General features: G+C 51.3%; 1 protein-coding gene across 1 annotated transcript; it reads left to right on the top strand.

The window, feature by feature from the left end:
* The first annotated feature begins 9,385 nt into the window (after nt 1–9,385).
* On the top strand, nt 9,386–17,835 carry LOC136306005 (uncharacterized). Its single transcript, XM_066209356.1, has 4 exons — nt 9,386–9,411; nt 10,581–10,754; nt 11,622–12,726; nt 14,504–17,835. Exons 2-4 carry the CDS (start codon nt 10,581–10,583, stop codon nt 17,731–17,733), a joined length of 4,509 nt encoding a protein of 1,502 aa, XP_066065453.1. The 5' UTR covers nt 9,386–9,411; the 3' UTR covers nt 17,734–17,835.
* The last annotated feature ends 281 nt before the right edge of the window (nt 17,836–18,116 follow it).

Below are 18,116 nucleotides of genomic sequence, written 5' to 3'. Positions count from 1 at the left end.
GACCCCGCCCCTTTCTTTGCTTTGCAGGGGGGCGGTGCTGGGGGGGCTGCTGGGCCCCGCCCCTCTGGCCACCATCCAAGGTGGGTGTGACGTCACAGGTGCGTGATTGACAGGTGTGCCAGGTGCGTGATTGATTGACGGGTGTGCCAGGCGCGTGATTGACAGGCGGGACGTCCCAGGTGTGGCAGGGCTTGATTGACGGGCGGATGATTGACAGGTGCGAGACGTGACGTCACGGGTGTGTGTTTGACAGGTGTGACTGGTGATTGACAGGTGTGACGTCACAGGTGCGAGGGGACAGGTGTGATTGACAGCTCCGGGCCCCTCCCCCTGCGGATTTTTTGGGGCGGTTCCGGGTCGGATTTTTGGGGTGATTTCGGGTCTTTTTGGGGCAGTTTCGGGTCGGATTTTTTGGGGTCTCTATGGGATTTTTTGGGGTGATTTTGGGATGTTTGGGGGCGGTTCCCGGTGGGATTTTTTTGGGGTGATTTTGGGATTTTTTGGGGCAGTTTCGGGCGGGATTTTTGGGATTTTTTGGGGAGATTCGGGGTGGGATTTTTAGGGGGTTCCTGGTGGGAATTTTGGGGTCTCAGTGGAAATTTTGGGGGGGGTTCCAGGTGTGAATTTTGGGGCGATTCCGGGCAGGATTTTTGGGGTGATTTTGGGACTTTTTGGGGCAGTTTCGAGTGGGATTTTTGGGATCTCCGTGTGATTTTTTTGGGGTGATTTTGGGATTTTTTGGGGCAGTTTTGGGCGGGATTTTTGGGGTCTCTATGGGATTTTTTGGGGGTGTATTTGGGATCTTTAGGGGCGGTTCCCGGTGGGATTTTTGGGGTGATTTTGGGACTTTTTGGGGCAGTTTCGGGCGGGATTTTTGGGGTGATTTTGGGACTTTTTGGGGCAGTTTTGGGTGGGATTTTTGGGGTGATTTTGGGATTTTTTGGGGCAGTTTTGGGTGGGATTTTTAGGGTGATTTTGGGACTTTTTGGGGCAGTTTTGGGCGGGATTTTTGGGGTCTCTATGGGATTTTTTTGGGGTGATTTCGGGACTTTTTGGGGCAGTTTTGGGCGGGATTTTTGGGGTGATTTTGGGACTTTTTGGGGCAGTTTTGGGTGGGATTTTTGGGGTGATTTTGGGACTTTTTGGGGCAGTTTTGGGCGGGATTTTTGGGGTCTCTATGGGATTTTTTTGGGGTGATTTCGGGACTTTTTGGGGCAGTTTTGGGTGGGATTTTTGGGGTGATTTTGGGATTTTTTGGGGCAGTTTCAAGCGGGATTTTTGGGGTGATTTTGGGATTTTTTGGGGCAGTTTCGGGCGGGATTTTTGGGGTGATTTTGGGATTTTTTGGGGCAGTTTCGGGCGGGATTTTTGGGGTGATTTCGGGACTTTTTAGGGCAGTTTTGGGCGGGATTTTTTTGGGGGGGAAGTTCCGGGTATGTTTTGGGGTCTCTGCGATAATTTTGGGGTCCTCCCCTGACGCCCCCTCCCCTCTGTCGTTTCCCCTCCCCCCACAGCCCTGACCGGCGCTGGGACCCCCCGGCCCCGCCCAGGACTCGAGGCGGGGGCGGCGCCGCTGCTGCTGGGGGGGGGGGAGGGGCCCGGGCGGGGGTGGGGGAGGGGCGAGCCCCGCCCTCTTCCCCCTCCCCGCCCCTCCCCCCTCCTGCTGCCCCTCCCCCTCCTGCTCCTCCTGCAGCGACAGCGACGCCCCCTCCCCTCCCCCACCCGGGGGGGGGCGAGTGAGGGGTGGGGGAGGGGCGGAGAGGAAGGGGGGGGAGGTCCCGCCCCTCCCCCACCCCACCCCACCACCAGCTACAAACCAAAAACCCCTCCCCCCCACCTTTAATTTAATTTAATTTAATTTAATTAACGCTCTGATCGGGGGCGGGGTGGGGGAGGAGCCTCAAATCCCCCCGCCCCTCCCCCACCCCCCCCAAATTATGTTTTTGGGGGGGAAAAAAGACCCAAAAAGGGCGAATTTCGCCCCGTTTTGAGGCGGGGGGAGGGGCGAGGGAAAAGCCCCTCCCCCCGCCCCCAAAAAGTGACTTTTTCGCACCAAAAAAAAAAAAAAAAAAAAAAAAAGTCCTCCTCCCCCGGGGGGTGGGGGAGGGGCGGGAACGACCCCTCCCCTCCCCCACCCCCAGCTCAGCCCAAAGTTCGCAACGTCTGACCTCGCGCGGGGGGGGAGGGGAAAGTTTTGGGGGAAATTCGGGGGATTTTGGGAAAAAAAAAATCCGATTTTTTGGGGGGGGAAAATTTTGGGAAATTTTGGAGAGATTTCGCGCCACTCCCCCCGTGCCCCTCCCCCCACCCCGTTATTTATTGTCCCCTTTGGGGAGGGGGAGGGGCGCGGATGTGGGGGGAGGGGGGACGGAGGAAAATGGGGGGAAAATGGGGAAAAAGGGAAAAAAAAATCTGTGGGAAAATGGGAAAAAATTTCGAGGAGAAACGGGAAAAAAAATGGAAGAAAACGAAGAAATCGAGGAAAAAGGTGAAAAATCCGAGGAAAAAGTGGAAAAATTGTTTGAAAAAGGAAAAAAAAATCGAGGAGAAATTCAAGGAAAGTCCGAGGGAAAACGGAAAAATTTTGATGAGAAAAAGGAGAAAAATTTCGAGAAAAACTGGTAAAAATGAAGAAATCTGAAAATTCGCGCAAAAAGGTGAAAACATCCGAGGAAAAAACGAAAATTTTGAGGAAAAAAAAGATAAATTCGAGAAAGAAAAAAAGGAAAAAGTAAAACGGAGCTGGGAGGAGAAAAATAAAGAGAAAAAAGGAAAAAAAAAAGGAGGAAAGAAGAGGAAGAAGGAAAAGGAAAAGAGGAAAAAAAGCAGCAAAAAAGTGGGAAAAGAAAGTCGGAAAAAGAAAAAAAAGGGAAAAGGCGCCTAAAAAATGAGGCAAAAAAAAAGGGAAAAACGAGAAGGGGAAAAGAAGAAGAAAAATCGGGAAAGAGGGAAAAGAAGGAGAAAAGAGGAGGAAAAAAAGCGGGAAAAAAACCTCGGAAAAGTTGGAGAAAAGGAAAAAAAATCCCGACCAAAAAAAAGAGGAAAAAAAGGGAAAAAAAGAGGAAAAAAAAAGAAAAAAAGAGGAAAAAAATAGCGGGAAAAAAAAGACCAAAAAAAGGGAAAAAACCCAAAAATCCCCCCCGGAGCCCAAAGAGGCTGAAAAAGACCAAAAAATCCCCCCGGCCCCTCCCCCCGCAGTGCCTGACCCCTCCCCCACAGCCAAGAATACCTCACGGAGCCCCAAAATCCCCGGAATTCGCCCCAGAATTCGCCTCCGGGGCAAGGAAAAAAAAAACAACAAAAAAACTGTGAAAAAAGGAGAAAAAAAGCGAAATTTTTACCCCCGAAAAATCGCTTTTTTTTTTTTTGGATTAAAAATACCAAAAATAGGAATTAAAGGGGGGTCCCTCCCCCCGGCTTGGAATGTAGCCCCACCCATCCCCCAGCCCTCGGAATTTTTGGGGCGTTTTGGGGCTTTTTGGGGGGTTTGGGACAGAGAGAGACAAAAAAAAAAAAAAAAAAGGGAAAAAACTCTGAAAAAAATGGAGGAAAAATGAGGGAAAAAAAGGAAAATTTGGGGTTGGTTGTTGTGGGTGGTTTTTTTTTTAATTTTTACGTGAACAAAAAAAAAGCGTCGCTGATGCTGGAGGAAAACGAGGAAGGAAATGATGGAAAAAAGGCAAAAATAAAATAAATTGGGGGAAAATCCCCCAAATTCGGGAGGTTTGGAAAAGGGAAAAAAAAATAGCGACTGAAAAGTGGGAAAAAAAGCAAAATAACGAAAAAAAAAAGGAGGAAAAAGCCAAAGAAAAAAAAGGGAAAAAGGTGAAAAATGTTTAAAAAAAAAAGACAAAAAAGGAGAAAAAAAATTTAAAAAAAAAAGAGCCGAAGAAGGCCCAAAAAAAGGTTTAAAAAGCCAAAAAATGATCCAAAAAAAGCGCCAAAAATGGAGATGGAAGGAGCGGGAATGGAGGAAAAAGGAGGAAAAGGAGGAAAAAGGAGAAAAAAATGGAGGAAAAAGGAAAAAAGAGGTGAAAATGGACACGAAAAGGAGGAAAATGGACAAAAAATGGACAAAATCTGGCCAAAAATGGCCAGAAAAGGACAAAAAAAGTGGCAAAAACAAAAGGACTGAAAATGCCAAAAAAAGGATGGAAAATGCCAAAAAAAAAAGGAGAAAAGGAGGCAAAAGAAGCCCCGAAAAAATGGACAAAAAGAGGCGAAATTTGCCCCGGAAAAATGGACAAAAAGAGGCGAAATTTGCCTCAAAAAAATGGACAAAAAGAGGCGAAATTTGCCCCGAAAAAAAGGACAAAAAAAAGCCAAAAAAAAAAAAAGAAAAAAAGAAGCACCGCACCCAAACCTCAGCCAAAAAAAACCCGCCAAAAAGTGTGAAAAAAACACCAAAAAAAGGATTTTTTTAGACCAAAAATGAATGAACCAAAAACGGGCCCCGGGGGGGGGGGAGGGGGGCCCCGGAATTACCTCAGAACTGAAACCAAAAATGAAGATTTTGGGGGGGGAAGAACCCCCGGGGGGAGGGGCGGGGTGGGAATGGGGCGGGCGTGGGCGTGGTGGTGGGCGTGGTCATGGTGGTCATGGTGGCCTTGGTTGCGGTCATCTTGGTCATGGTGGCCATGGTGGTGACCATCGTCATGGTGGTCGTGGTTGTGGTCATTGTGGTCATCCTGGCCTTGGTTGTGGTCATTCTGGTCATCTTGGTCGTGGTGGTCATCATGATGGTCGTGGTGGCCATCATCGTCATCGTGGTGGCCTTGGTGGTCATGGTCATGGTCATGGTGGCCTCGGTTGTGGCCATCGTGGTCATTGTGGTCTTGGTGACCATGGTCGTGGTCATCGGGGCCTTGGTTGTGGTCGTCTTGGTCATGGTGGCCATGGCGGTCATCGTGGTGGTCACGGTGGCCACGGTTGTGCTCATTGTGGTCATCCTGGCATTGGTGACCGCGGTCATGGTCATCGTGGCGTCGGCCATGGCCGTTGTGGTGATCACGGCCTTGGTCGTGGTCATCTTGGTCATGGCGACCATCATGGTGGTCACGGTGGTCGTGGTGACCGTCATCATCCTCACGGTGGCCATGGTGACCATGGTCATGTCGTTGTGACCTCGGCCACGGTCACGGTGGCCATCGCCATCATCATCATCATGGTGGCCTTGGCCCTGGTCATGGTGGTCATGGTGGTCATGGTGGTCATGGTGACCTTGGTGACCTTCGTGGCCTTGGCCAAGGTCATGGTGGCCATGTTGGCCATCACCACTGGGCCTTGGCTGTGACCTTGGTGACCTTGGTGGCCTTGGTGACCTTGGTGACCTTGACCATGGTCATGGTGGCCTTCATGACCTTGGTGGCCTTGGTGGCTTTGGCCATGATCATGGCGGCCATTTTGGCCATGGTGACCTCGGTGACCCCACGACCTCGGCCTCCCCTATGTCGTCACCCCCACCGTGGGCCCCGCCCACCACGCCACGCCCTGATGACGTCACCGCCACGCCTAACGATGTCACCGCCCCACCAACGACGTCGCTCCCGCGCCCAACGACGTCACCGCCACGCCAAACGACGTCACCGCCACGCCCCCAACGACGTCACCTCCCCCCTCCCCCCAATCCTGCAGCCAAAGAGGGCCCGGCGAGGGGGCGTGGCCTGCCCTGACCACGCCCCCCCGGCCCCCCCCGGACACAAATACCTCAGAGACAACCAAAGAGCCCCTCCCCCGGAATTTTGGGGGGAGGAGCTTTTGGGGGAAGGGTCCCGCCCCCCCCAACCCCCGTTTTTGGGGCGCCCCCAAATCCCGGGGCGCCCCCCCCAGGTCCCCTGTCCCCGCCCCCTCCCCCTCCCCCAATCCCAAATTTTGGGGGGATCCTCCCTCCCCTCCCCCCCCAAAATTGGGGGGGGGATCCTTATTTAAAATCCCTTTTTTGGGGGGGGGGTCCCCCTGAATTTGGGGGTTCCCCGACCCCAAATATTCCCGAATTTATTTTTGGGGAGACTTTTCCCCCAATTTTTGGGGCATTTCCTCCATTTTGGGGGATTTCCGTCCTTTTTTTTTTTGTTTTTTCCTCAATTTTTGGGGGTTTTTCCTCAATTTTTTTGTTTTTTCTTCAATTTTTGGGGTTTTTCCTCAATTTTGGGGGGTTTTCCTCCATTTTGGGGGATTTCCCCCCTTTTTTTTGGTTTTTCCTCAATTTTTGGGGTTTTTCCTCAATTTTTTTGGTTTTTCCTCCATTTTTGGGGTTTTTCCTCAATTTTGGGGGGTTTTCCTCCATTTTGGGGGATTTCCCCCCTTTTTTTTTGGTTTTTCCTCAATTTTTGGGGTTTTTCCTCAATTTTTTTGGTTTTTCCTCCATTTTGGGGGTTTTTCCTCCATTTTTCGGGTTCCCCCCCTTTTTTCTTGAGGTTTTTCCCTTTTGGTTTTTTGGTTTTTACTTTTTTTTTGGAGGTTTTCTCCTTTTTTTTGCGTTTCCCCCTTTTCTGGGGGCGTTTTCCTCTATTTTGGGGTTTTTATCCTTTTTTGGGGGGGGTTCCCTCCTTTTTTTAGATTTTCCCCCATTTTTGGGTTTTTTCCCCATTTGTTGGGGTATTTCCTCAATTTTCGGGGTTTTTTCCCCTTTTTTTTGGAGTTTTTCCATTTTTCTTGTGTTTTTCCCCATTTTTTCTGATTTTTTGCCCCAATTTTTTGGGTTTTAACCTTTTGTTTTGTTTTGGTTTTTTGCCCTTTTTAAAATTTGGCTTTTTAGCCAATTTTTGGGGGTTTTTCCCCATTTTTTGGACCCCCCCTCCCCCCCCAAGTGTCCCCGGGGGCGGCGAGAAGCCAAAGACGCCCCTCCCCCACCCCCCGCCGCCCCTCCCCCTCCCCTCCCCCCCCCCTCGTTTTTTTTTTGTACCGGAACCGACCCAAAATCGGGTCAGAAAAAATTTAAAAAAAGAAAAAAAAAGAAAAAAACAACAACAAAAAAATAGAAATTATGAAAAAAACCAAAAAAAAAAAAAAAAACTACTCAAAACCTTTCCCTGAAAAAAAACCGGGGGAGGGGGAAAAAAATAAACAAACAAAAAAAAAGTGAAGGAAAAAAAAATTAATTTTGACCAAAAAAAAAAAAAAATAGAAAAAGAAAAACCAAAAAGAAAAAAAAAAGAGGAAAAAAAAACCAAAAAGGGAAAAACTTAAAAAAGCAAAAAAAAAAGCAGGAAAAGAGCCAAAAAAAAAAAAAAAGAGAAAAAAAAACAAAAAAGGGAAAAAACCCCAAAAATGGGGAAAAAAAAAGGGAATTTCTATTTCTGCCCCTCCCCACTTTGGTCTATTTTGGCCACGCCCCTTTTCATTATCCACGCCCCTTTCCCTGCCCCACCCATTGCTGTGGCCCCACCCACTTGTCCGTATATGGTCATTTCTAACCCCACCCTATTTTAACCCCACCCCCTTTAAGGCCACACCCTTTAAACTTTAAATGGTACACGCCCATCCATGAGCCACGCCCCTTCCTTAGCCACGCCCCCTTCCCTCGTCGTTTCTTGTGGGGTTTTGTTCCGATTTTTTTTGTTGTTGTTTTTTATTTTATTTTATTTTATTGTAATTTTTTTTTTTGCTTGTCGTTTCGGGTTTTTTTTTTTTTCCGTTTTTTGGTTTTTTCTAAATTTCTGATTTTTTCCCCCGTTTTTTTTCCCGCCTTTTCCATCGGCCCCGCGAGCGTCGGACGCGGGGAACAATAAAAAGAAAACCAAAAAAACAAACAAACAAAAAAAAAACAGAAAAGGAAAATGAAAAAATAAAACTTTAAAAATTTTGTCTGTGAAGAGAAACTCCCAACCTCGTCCTGACCCTCCCAGACCCCCAGAATCCTCTTTGGAATGATCCAGAACTCCCCAAGATCCTCTTGGAATGGTCCAGGACCCCCCGAAATCTTCTTGGAATGGTCCGGACCGCCCCAAAATCCACCTTGGAATGGTCCAAGCTCCCCCCAAATCCCCTTGGGATGGTCCAAGCCCCCCAGAATCCCCTTGGGATGGTCCAAGCCCTCCCAGAATCCCTTGGGATGGTCCAAGCCCTCCCAGAATCCCCTTGGAATGATCCAAGCCCTCCCAGAATCCCCTTGGAATGGTCCAAGCCCCCCCCAAAATCCCCTTGGAATGGTCCAAGCCCCCCCCCAAATCCCTTGGAATGGTCCAAGCCCCTCCCAGAATCCCCTTGGGATGGTCCAAGGCCCCCCAGAATCCCCTTGGGATGGTCCAAGCCCTCCCAGAATCCCCTTGGAATGGTCCAAGCCCTCCCAGAATCCCCTTGGAATGATCCAAGCCCTCCCAGAATCCCCTTGGAATGGTCCAAGGCCCCCCAGAATCCCCTTGGGATGGTCCAAGCCCTCCCAGAATCCCCTTGGAATGGTCCAAGCCCCCCCCCAAATCCCCTTGGGATGGTCCAAGCCCTCCCAGAATCCCCCTTGGGATGGTCCAAGCCCCCCCCCAAATCCCCTTGGGATGGTCCAAGCCCTCCCAGAATCCCCTTGGGATGGTCCAAGCCCCCCCCAGAATCCCCTTGGGATGGTCCAAGCCCTCCCAGAATCCCCTTGGAATGGTCCAAGTCCCCCCAAATCCCCTTGGAATGGTCCAAGCCCCCCCCCAAATCCCCTTGGGATGGTCCAAGGCCCCCCAGAATCCCCTTGGGATGGTCCAAGCCCTCCCAGAATCCCCTTGGGATGGTCCAAGCCCTCCCAGAATACCCTTGGAATGATCCAAGCCCCTCCCAGAATCCCCTTGGGATGGTCCAAGCCCCCTCCCAAATCCCCTTGGGATGGTCCAAGCCCTCCCAGAATCCCCTTGGAATGATCCAAGGCCCCCCCAGAATCCCCTTGGAATGATCCACGGCCCCCCCAGAATCCCCTTGGGATGGTCCAAGCCCTCCCAGAATCCCCTTGGGATGGTCCAAGCCCTCCCAGAATCCCCTTGGGATGGTCCAAGCCCTCCCAGAATCCCCTTGGGATGGTCCAAGGCCCCCCAGAATCCCCTTGGGATGGTCCAAGCCCTCCCAGAATCCCCTTGGGATGGTCCAAGCCCCCCCTAGAATCCCCTTGGGATGGTCCAAGCCCCCCCAGACCCCCCGTTTCCCCCCCCCGCAGCCCGCGGTTGGTACAATCCGCCTTCCCCTGTCCTCCCACCCCCAAAAATCTCCCAAAATTTCAATTTTTCCCTCCCCAGAAAAATCGCAATTTTTGGTCCCTCCCAAATCCCCCCGCCCCCGGCGCGGTTGGTTCCTCCCACTCCATATATGGAGCGCTGTGACGTCACGCAGCCGCGCGCTGATTGGTCCGGCGCCTTGAGGCGGCGCGGAGGAGTCGGCGGCCAATCAGGACGCGCCTTGTTGGGGGGTGGCGGCGCGGGAGCGCCGGAGAGGCCGGAGGTGACGGCGGGGAAGATTTTGGGGGAAATTTGGGGAAATTTGGGGAAATTTTGGGGGATTTGGGGGGAATTTGGGGGTTCCCGGAGGGGGTCGGGGTTGTCTGAGGGGTTCGGGGGGGATTTCGGGGATCCTGGGGGGGATTTTGGGGGGAAATTCGGGAGATTTGGGGGATTCGGGGGGATTTTGGGGAGGGATTGGTCGGGGCCGTCGCTGCCCCTGAGTTTGCCGCCTCTCTCCCCCGGTTTTTCCCGATTTCCCCCTCTCTAACCCCATTTTTCTCCCCGTTTTCCCCCCATTTCTCTCCTTTTCCCCATTTTCACCCCATTTTCTCCCCGTTTTTTTCCCATTTTCTCCCCATTTTCTCCATTTCCCCATCTCTAACTGTGTTTCCCCCCATTTTCTCCCATTTTTCCCCATTTCCCCCGTTTCTAACCTCATTTCCCCGTCTCTAACCCCATTTTCTCCCCGTTTTTTCCCATTTTCCCCGTTCTAACCCCATTTTCTCCCCATTTTTCCCATTTTCCCCGTTCTAACCCCATTTTCTCCCCGTTTTTTCCCATTTTACCCCATTTTCTCCCGTTATTCTCCTCATTTCCACGTCTCTGACCCCGTTTTCTCCCATTTCCCCATTTCTAACCCCATTTTCTCCCATTTTTCCCCCATTTTACCCCGTTTTTCCCGTTTTCCCTGTTTCTAACCCCATTTTTTTTTCCCCATCCCAGATGTCCTCCCCCGAGGAGACGCAGCTGCTGGTGGAGCAGATTTTCCCCGTCTCTAACCCCATTTTCTCCCCATTTTTCCCATTTTCCCCATCTCTGACCCCATTTTCTCCCCGTTTTCTCCCCATTTCCCCATCTCTAACTCCGATTTTTCCCCATTTCCCCATCTCTAACCCCGATTTCTCCCCATTTTTCCCGTTTTCCCCATCTCTAACCCCCTTTTCTCCCCATTTCCCCGTCTCTAACCCCATTTTTTCCCGTTTTCCCCGTCTCTAACCCCGATTTCTCCCCATTTTTCCCATTTTCCCCATCTCTAACCCCATTTTTCCCATTTTCCCCGTCTCTAACCCCGATTTCTCCCCATTTTTCCCGTTTCCCCCATCTCTAACCCCATTTTTCCCATTTTCCCCGTCTCTAACCCCGGTTTTCCCCATTTTTCCCCCATCCCAGATGTCCTCCCCCGAGGAGACGCTGCTGCTGGTGGAGCACCGCTACGTGTGCTCCGAGTGCTCCCACCTGGCCTCCAGCCTGGAGGAGGCGCTGCTGCACCACCAGCAGCACCTGCAGCACCTGCAGCCGCCGCCGCAGAGCATGCAGCAGAGCCTGCAGGCTGCACCTGTGCAGGTGAGCGCCGGGGCCGCGGGGAACCTTCTGGAAGGTTCCCTTGCTTGGTTGCGGTTGTGTGGGCGTCGGGCGCTTGGGGCGTGTAACGCACGATGTATAACCTGTGACATACGACACGTGTGGTGTGTACGGTGCGGTGCGCAGGGCGTTGTACGCGGGATGTCATGTGTGACGTGTGAGGTAAAATATGTAATAGAGAAGGTGTGATAAACAATGTGTAGTATCGACTATATGGCATATATAACGTGTAATGTATAATATAAATTATGTAATATGTAATATATGATATGATGTAATATATAATATATAATATATAGTATATAATATATAATATATAATATATAGTATATAATATATAATATATAATATATAATATATAATATATAAGATATATAATATATAATGTATAATATATAATATATAATATATAATATATAATATATAATGTATAATATATAATGTATAATGTATAATTTATAATGTATAATATATAATGTATAATATATAATGTATAATGTATAATTTATAATGTATAATGTATAATGTATAATGTATAATATGTAATTCATATTGCATAATATATAATACGTAATATGAATTGCATAGTATATGGTATATAGTATATAATATACAACATATAACATGTAATATGTAACATGTAATATATAATCTGTGATGTACAATATGTGATATACGCTATGTAATATATATAATGTGTAATGTATGAGGTGCGATATGTAGCAGTATGTGATGTAAAATGTACAATGTACGGTATATAATATATATCATACAATACGTAACATAACATGCAACATACAGAATATGATGTATAATATCTTTTTTAAGCTGTTCTTACCTGTCCCCCAGGTGCCCGCCCAACCTCACCTGGAGCTTCTGGGCGTCCCGGCCGAGCTGGACCCGCCGAGCCAATTCCAGTGCCTGGAGTGCGGCGCCCTCCTGGTGACACCTGGGCAGCTCCTGGAGCACCAGGAGCTTCACCTGAAACTCCTGGGGACCCCCGGCGAGCCCCCGAAACCCTCCCCGAATTCGGGTGGGATCCACTTCGAGTGCCCCGAGTGCCGCGCCCTCTTCCAGAGCCAGGAGCTGTGGCTGGCCCATCGCCAGGGCCACCGAAACGCCCAGAATCCGGCCCCCAACCCGCCCCCAAACCCGCCCCAAAACCAGGCCAGGGTGGACGTGGAGCATTCCTACCGCAAGCCCGAGGACGAGGACGGCGAGGCCGACGCGGTTAACGCCGAGGCGCCGCTGCAGCTGCTCCTTTACGAGTGCGGGGAGTGCCTGCAGCTCTTCCAGAGCCCCAAAGACTTTTTGGAGCACCAGGTGACTCACCTGGCGCCGGCCGCGCCCTCGCCCGCGCCGCCCGCCGCGACGACGGCCGCGCCCGCGCCGGCGCAGCAGCCGCCGGACCTGCGGTGCCACCGGTGCGGCGAGCTGCTGCCCTCCGCGCGTCTGCTGCGGGCTCACCTGCTGTGCCACACCCTGGGGCGTTTCCAGTGCCCGCTGTGCCCGCAGGTGTGCCCCAGCCCGGCCGAGCTGCGGCGGCACCGCGCCGGCCACGCCCGCGACTCCCTTTACCTGTGCCTGGACTGCGGCTTGGCTCTGGACACCGAGGCCGCCTTGCTGTCGCACCGCCGTTCCCACGGCGCGGAGCCCCTGCACCGCTGCGGCGCCTGCGGCAAAACTTTCGCCAGCTTCACCAAGTTCCTCTATCACCGGCGCTCCCACTCGGCGCCGAGCCAGCTGGCTGCGCCCGAGCCGGTTTTGGTGGCGCCGGCCCCGCCCGAGGAGGGGCTGGAGTGCGGGGTTTGCCGGAAGGCGTTCGGCACTCAGGTGGCCCTGGTGAGGCACCAGCGGTTCGTGCACCGCCTGGAGCGCCGGCACCGCTGCGGCACCTGCGGGAAGGCCTTCAAGAAGTCGTCGCACCTGCGCAACCACGCCCGCACGCACACGGGTGGGTGGGGCCTGCACCGAGGGGGCGGGGCTGGTTTGGTTAGTTTCGTTTAGTTTATTCTATTTTATTCTATTTTATTTTATTCTATTCTATTCTATTCTATTCTATTCTATTCTATTCTATTCTATTCTATTCTATTCTATTCTATTCTATTCTATTCTATTCTATTCTATTCTATTCTATTCTATTCTATTCTATTCTATTCTATTCTATTCTATTCTATCCGCTCTGCTTTTGTTGGGTTTTTTTTTTAATTTATTTTTGGTTTGTTTCTTTTGGTTTATTTTGTCTGTTTTCGTTTGTTTTATTTGTCGGATCTTATTTCTTAGATTTCGTTTATTTTCGTTGTAAGGTTTTAGTTATCCTTTTATTTATTATATTTTAATTATTATTTTATTTGTGACTTTTTATATTTTTTATTATATTTTTATTTCTTCTTATTTATTATATTTTACTTAATTTATTTTTATGACATTTTATTTCTTTGATTTATTACATTTTTATTTGCTTTATTATGTATGTTTTTAATATATTTTTATTCTATTTTTATTTGTTTATATATTCTTATTTATTTTGTTTATTGTATTTTGTTCTTTTTGTTCATTATGTTTTTATTTATTTTTATTTATTTTATTTACTTTGTCATATTTTATTTATTTATTTTATGTATTTTATTGTATTTATTATATTAATTATATTCATTACGTTTACTATATTCTATTTATTTTATTTATTACATTTTTCTCATATTTCTATTATATTTCATTTATTGCATTAATTAAATTTTTTCGTTTATTAATTATATTTTTATTTTTATATTTTATTTCCTATATTTATTCAATTCCATTTATTCCCTTTATTTTATTTCTTATATTTAGTCAATTCAATTTATTCCACTTATTGGATATATATTCATTTATTATACTTTATTTATTATATTTATTACTTTCCATTTCCTTCGTTTATCATATATACTTTATTTACTATATTTTATTTCTTTAATTTATTATATATTTTTAATATTTAATTTATTTTTTATTAAAATATACTTTTATTTATTATACTTCATTTATTATATTTATTGCTTTCCATTTCCTTCGTTTATCATATATGCTTTATTTACTATATTTTATTTAATTTATTATATATATATTTTAATATTTTTTAATATTAAATGGTATTCATTCCATTTTATTATATTTATTCAATTCCATTTATTCTATTCTATTTATTATATTCATTCAACTCCATTTGTTCCACGTATCATATATATATTTATTTATTATACTTCATTTATTATATTTATTGCTTTCCATTTCCTTCGTTTATCATATATACTTTATTTACTATATTTTATTTATTTAATTTATTATATTTTTTTAATATTTAATTTATTTTTTATTAAAATATACTTTTATTTATTATACTTTATTTATTATATTTATTGCTTTCCATTTCCTTCGTTTATCATATATACTTTATTTACTATATTTTATTTATTTATTATATATATATTTTAGTATTTTTATTATATTCATTAAGTTGTATTTATTCCATTTATCCCATTGATTATATTCGTTCCATTCCATTTGTTCCACGTATCATATAGATATTGATTTATTACACCTTTTTCATTACGTTTATTGCGTTTCATTTTCCTTTGTTTGTGGCGCGCACTTTCCCTGTCGTATCTTACTTGGTTCGTTCCCGCGCGTTGCCTTCCTCTCCTTTGCCCCGCGCTCCCCGTCCCCTTTTAACCCTCTCCTTCCTCCCGCAGGCGAGCGCCCCTTCCCGTGCCACCAGTGCAGCCGCAGCTTCCACTCGCAGGCCAACCTCCTGCGCCACCGCCTGACGCACACCGGCGAGAAGCCGCACCAGTGCCCGCAGTGCGGCAAGCGCTTCGCCCAGAGCTCCACGCTGCGCCAGCACCTGCAGCAGCTGCACTTCCGCAGGTTCCCGCACCGCTGCTCCGACTGCGGGCTGCGCTTCCACCGCCCCCACCGGCTCCTCCTGCACCGCGCCCACCACACCGGGGAGTACCCCTACAAATGCGGCCAGTGCGGCTGCAGCTTTCTGCTGCGCCGGCTGCTGGACGTCCACCTGCTGGCGCACTCCGGCCAGCAGCCTCAGGTGTGCCAGGGTTGCGGCGCCGCCTTTGCCGGTCCCGCGGCGTTGCGGGAGCACCGGTGCAGCGGCAAGGCGGGGTGGAGGTTCGAGTGCGGGATCTGCGGCAAGAAAACCGGGACGGCGGCGAGGCTGAAAGCTCACGAGAAGATCCACGGCGGCGTCAAGGCCGCGACGAGCCCGGAAAGCTCCGCGGCGGCGGCGGCGGCGGCGGCGGCGCAACCGCGACGCGCGGCGGCGGCGGCGGCGAAAAACCTGGAGTGCGGCGAGTGCCACAAGCTGTTCAGCACGGAGACCTCGCTGCAGGTGCACCGGCGCATCCACACGGGCGAGAGGCCCTACCCGTGCCCCGACTGCGGCAAAGCGTTCCGCCAGTCCACCCACCTGAAGGACCACCGGCGCCTCCACACCGGCGAGCGCCCCTTCCGCTGCCAGGAGTGCGGGAAGAGCTTCGCCATCGCCGTGCGCCTGGCCGAGCACAGGAGGATCCACACCGGCGAGCGGCCCTACCCCTGCCACGAGTGCGGGAAGTCCTACAGGTCCTTCTCCAACCTCTGGAAGCACCGCAAGATGCACCGGCAGGGCGGCGAGGGGAAGGGCGCCAAGGGAGGCGAGGGCGGCCCTGGGGTGCCGGAGCCTTCCAAGGAGGTGCTGGTGGTGGGGCCGGCGTCCTCGGTCCGCGGGGAGAGCCTCGGGGTGGGTTCGGGACCTTCCCAGGAGATCCTCGTGCTGGCCTCGGGGTCTTCAGTCCACGGGGAGAACCTCGAGGTGGCATCCGGGTCGTCCGGGGAGGTGCTGGTGGTGGGGCAGGGGGCCTCGGTCCACGGGGAGAACCTGCTGGAGATCCCAAAGCCCCCCAGAGAGACCCTGGTGGTGGGGCAGGGGGCCTCGGTCCACGGGGAGAACCTGCTGGAGATCCCAAAGCCCCCCAGAGAGACCCTGGTGGTGGGGCAGGGATCTTCAGTCCACGGGGAGAACCTGGTGGAGATGTCGGAGCCCCCCAGAGAGACCCTGGTGGTGGGGCAGGGGGCCTCGGTCCACGGGGAGAACCTGGTGGAGATCCCAAAGCCCCCCAGAGAGACCCTGGTGGTGGGGCAGGGGGCCTCGGTCCATGGGGAGAACCTGCTGGAGATCCCAAAGCCCCCCAGAGAGACCCTGGTGGTGGGGCAGGGGTCTTCAGTCCACAGGGAGAACCTGCTGGAGATCCCAAAGCCACCCAGAGAGACCCTGGTGGTGGGGCAGGGGGCCTCGGTCCACGGGGAGAACCTGGTGGAGATGTCAGAGCCCCCCAGAGAGACCCTGGTGGTGGGGCAGGGATCTTCAGTCCACGGGGAGAACCTGGTGGAGATGTCAGAGCCCCCCAGAGAGACCCTGGTGGTGGGATCGGGGTCCTCGGTCCACGGGGAGAACCTGGTCGGGGTCTCAAGTGCTTCTAAGGAGACTTTGGTGGTTGGGTTGGGGGCTTCAGTCCACGGGGAGAACCTCGGGGTGGGCTCAGGACCTTCCAAGGAGGTGCTGGTGGTGGGGCCGGGCGTTCCAGTGAGTGGGGAGAACCTCAAGGTGGAATCCGGGGAGGTTCTGGTGGTAGGATCGGGGTCCTTGGTCCACGGGGAGAACCTGGTGGAGAGGTCAGAGCCCCCCAGAGAGACCCTGGTGGTGGGGCAGGGGGCCTCGGTCCACGGGGAGAACCTCGAGGTGGAATGTGGGTCGGCCAAGGAGGTGCTGGTGGTGGGGCAGGAGGTTGCAATGGGTGGGGAGAACTCGGCTGGGGTCTCAGACCCTTCCCGGGAGGTTCTGGTGGTGGGATCTGGATCCTCAGTCCACGGGGAGAACCTGGTGGAGATCCGGAATCCCTCTGGGCAGGTGCTGGTGGTGGGTCAGGGGTCCTCGATCCACGGGGAGAACCTCGGGGTGGGCTCGGGACCTTCCAAGGAGGTGCTGGTGGTGGGGCCGGGCGTTCCGGTGAGTGGGGAGAACCTCAAGGTGGAATCCGGGGAGCTTCTGGTGGTGGGATCGGGGTCCTCGGTCCACGGGGAGAACCTGGTGGAGATCCCAAATTCCTCCAAGGAGGTCCTGGTGGTGGGGCCGGGGTCCTCGATCCATGGGGAGAGCCTCAAGGTGGAATCTGGGTCATCCGGGGAGCTTCTGGTGGTGCGATCGGGGTCCTCGGTCCACAGGGAGACCCTCGTGGAGATCCCCTGTTCTTCCAAGGAGACCCTGGTGGTGGGATCAGGGGGATCAGTCCATGGGGAGACCCTCGTGGAGATCCCCTGTTCTTCCAAGGAGACCCTGGTGGTGGGATCAGGGTCCTCGGTCCACGGGGAGACCCTCGTGGAGATCCCCGGTTCTTCCAAGGAGACCCTGGCGGTGGGATCGGGGTCTCCAGGCTGTGAGGAGAACCTGGTTGAGATCTCAGATCCTTCTAAGGACGCCCTGGCGGTGGGGCCGGGGTCTCCAGCCCACGGGGAGACCCCGGTGGAGATCCCAAATCCTTCCGAGGAGACCCTGGCGGTGGGGCCGGGGTCTTCAGCGAGTGGGGAGAACCCCGTGGAGATCCCAGAGCCCCCCAAGGAGACCCTGGTGGTGGGTCAGGGGTCTTCAGTCCCCGGGGAGACCCCGGTGGAGATCCCAGAGACCCTCGGGGCGCTCCCAGAGCCCCCCACGGACCCCCGAACCCTCGGGATGGTCCCCAGGGACCCCCAGAACCCCCCAGAGACCCTCGGGATGGTCCCAGCGCCCCCCAGGGACCCCCAAACCCCCCCGGAGACCCCCCGGGATCTCCCCCCGGAAATCAGGAGTGACCCCGCCCCCCCTTCCCAAAACGTTGGGGTCTCTGGAGCCACGCCCCCTCCCCCAAAATTCCCACCTCCCCCCAATTTTTAGGGGGGAGGGGTCTCGACGCCCCCAATTTTGGGGATGGGGGAGGGGCTTGTGGGAGGGGGCGGGGCAGTTCCTGGATCATTAAAAAAAAAAAAAAAGGAGAAAAAAAACGGCCCCAAAAAATTGTGTTTTGGGGGTGGGGGAGGGGCGGGGGGGAGGGGCAGGACTCCACGGGGGGGTGGGGTTAGCCACGCCCACTACTGTCAATCAGCGCCGTTTGGTCACGCCCGCAGATGTCAATCACAGCAGTCTGACCACGCCCACAACTGTCAATCAGTTTAACCACGCCCACGGCTATTAATCAATTATTTTAGCCGTGCCCACAGCTGTCAATCACGCCCATTCGGCCGCGCCCGCAACTGTCAATCAGTTTAACCACGCCCACG

Source organism: Chamaea fasciata, unplaced genomic scaffold, assembly GCF_029207755.1.
Source record: "Chamaea fasciata isolate MVZ Bird 193981 ecotype frontalis unplaced genomic scaffold, bChaFas1.0.hap1 SCAF_881, whole genome shotgun sequence".
In the NCBI taxonomy this organism is placed as follows: Eukaryota; Metazoa; Chordata; class Aves; order Passeriformes; family Sylviidae; genus Chamaea; species Chamaea fasciata.
This window is presented reverse-complemented; position numbering and strand designations above follow the sequence as displayed.

Bases quoted from the DNA above. Each gene is read 5' to 3' on its own strand.
- LOC136306005 (XM_066209356.1), top strand. From the start codon at position 10,581: ATGTCCTCCCCCGAGGAGACGCTGCTGCTGGTGGAGCACCGCTACGTG. The intron at 10,755-11,621 runs GTGAGCGCCGGG...CCTGTCCCCCAG, and splicing joins TGCAGGCTGCACCTGTGCAG to GTGCCCGCCCAACCTCACCT. The intron at 12,727-14,503 runs GTGGGTGGGGCC...TTCCTCCCGCAG, and splicing joins CCACGCCCGCACGCACACGG to GCGAGCGCCCCTTCCCGTGC.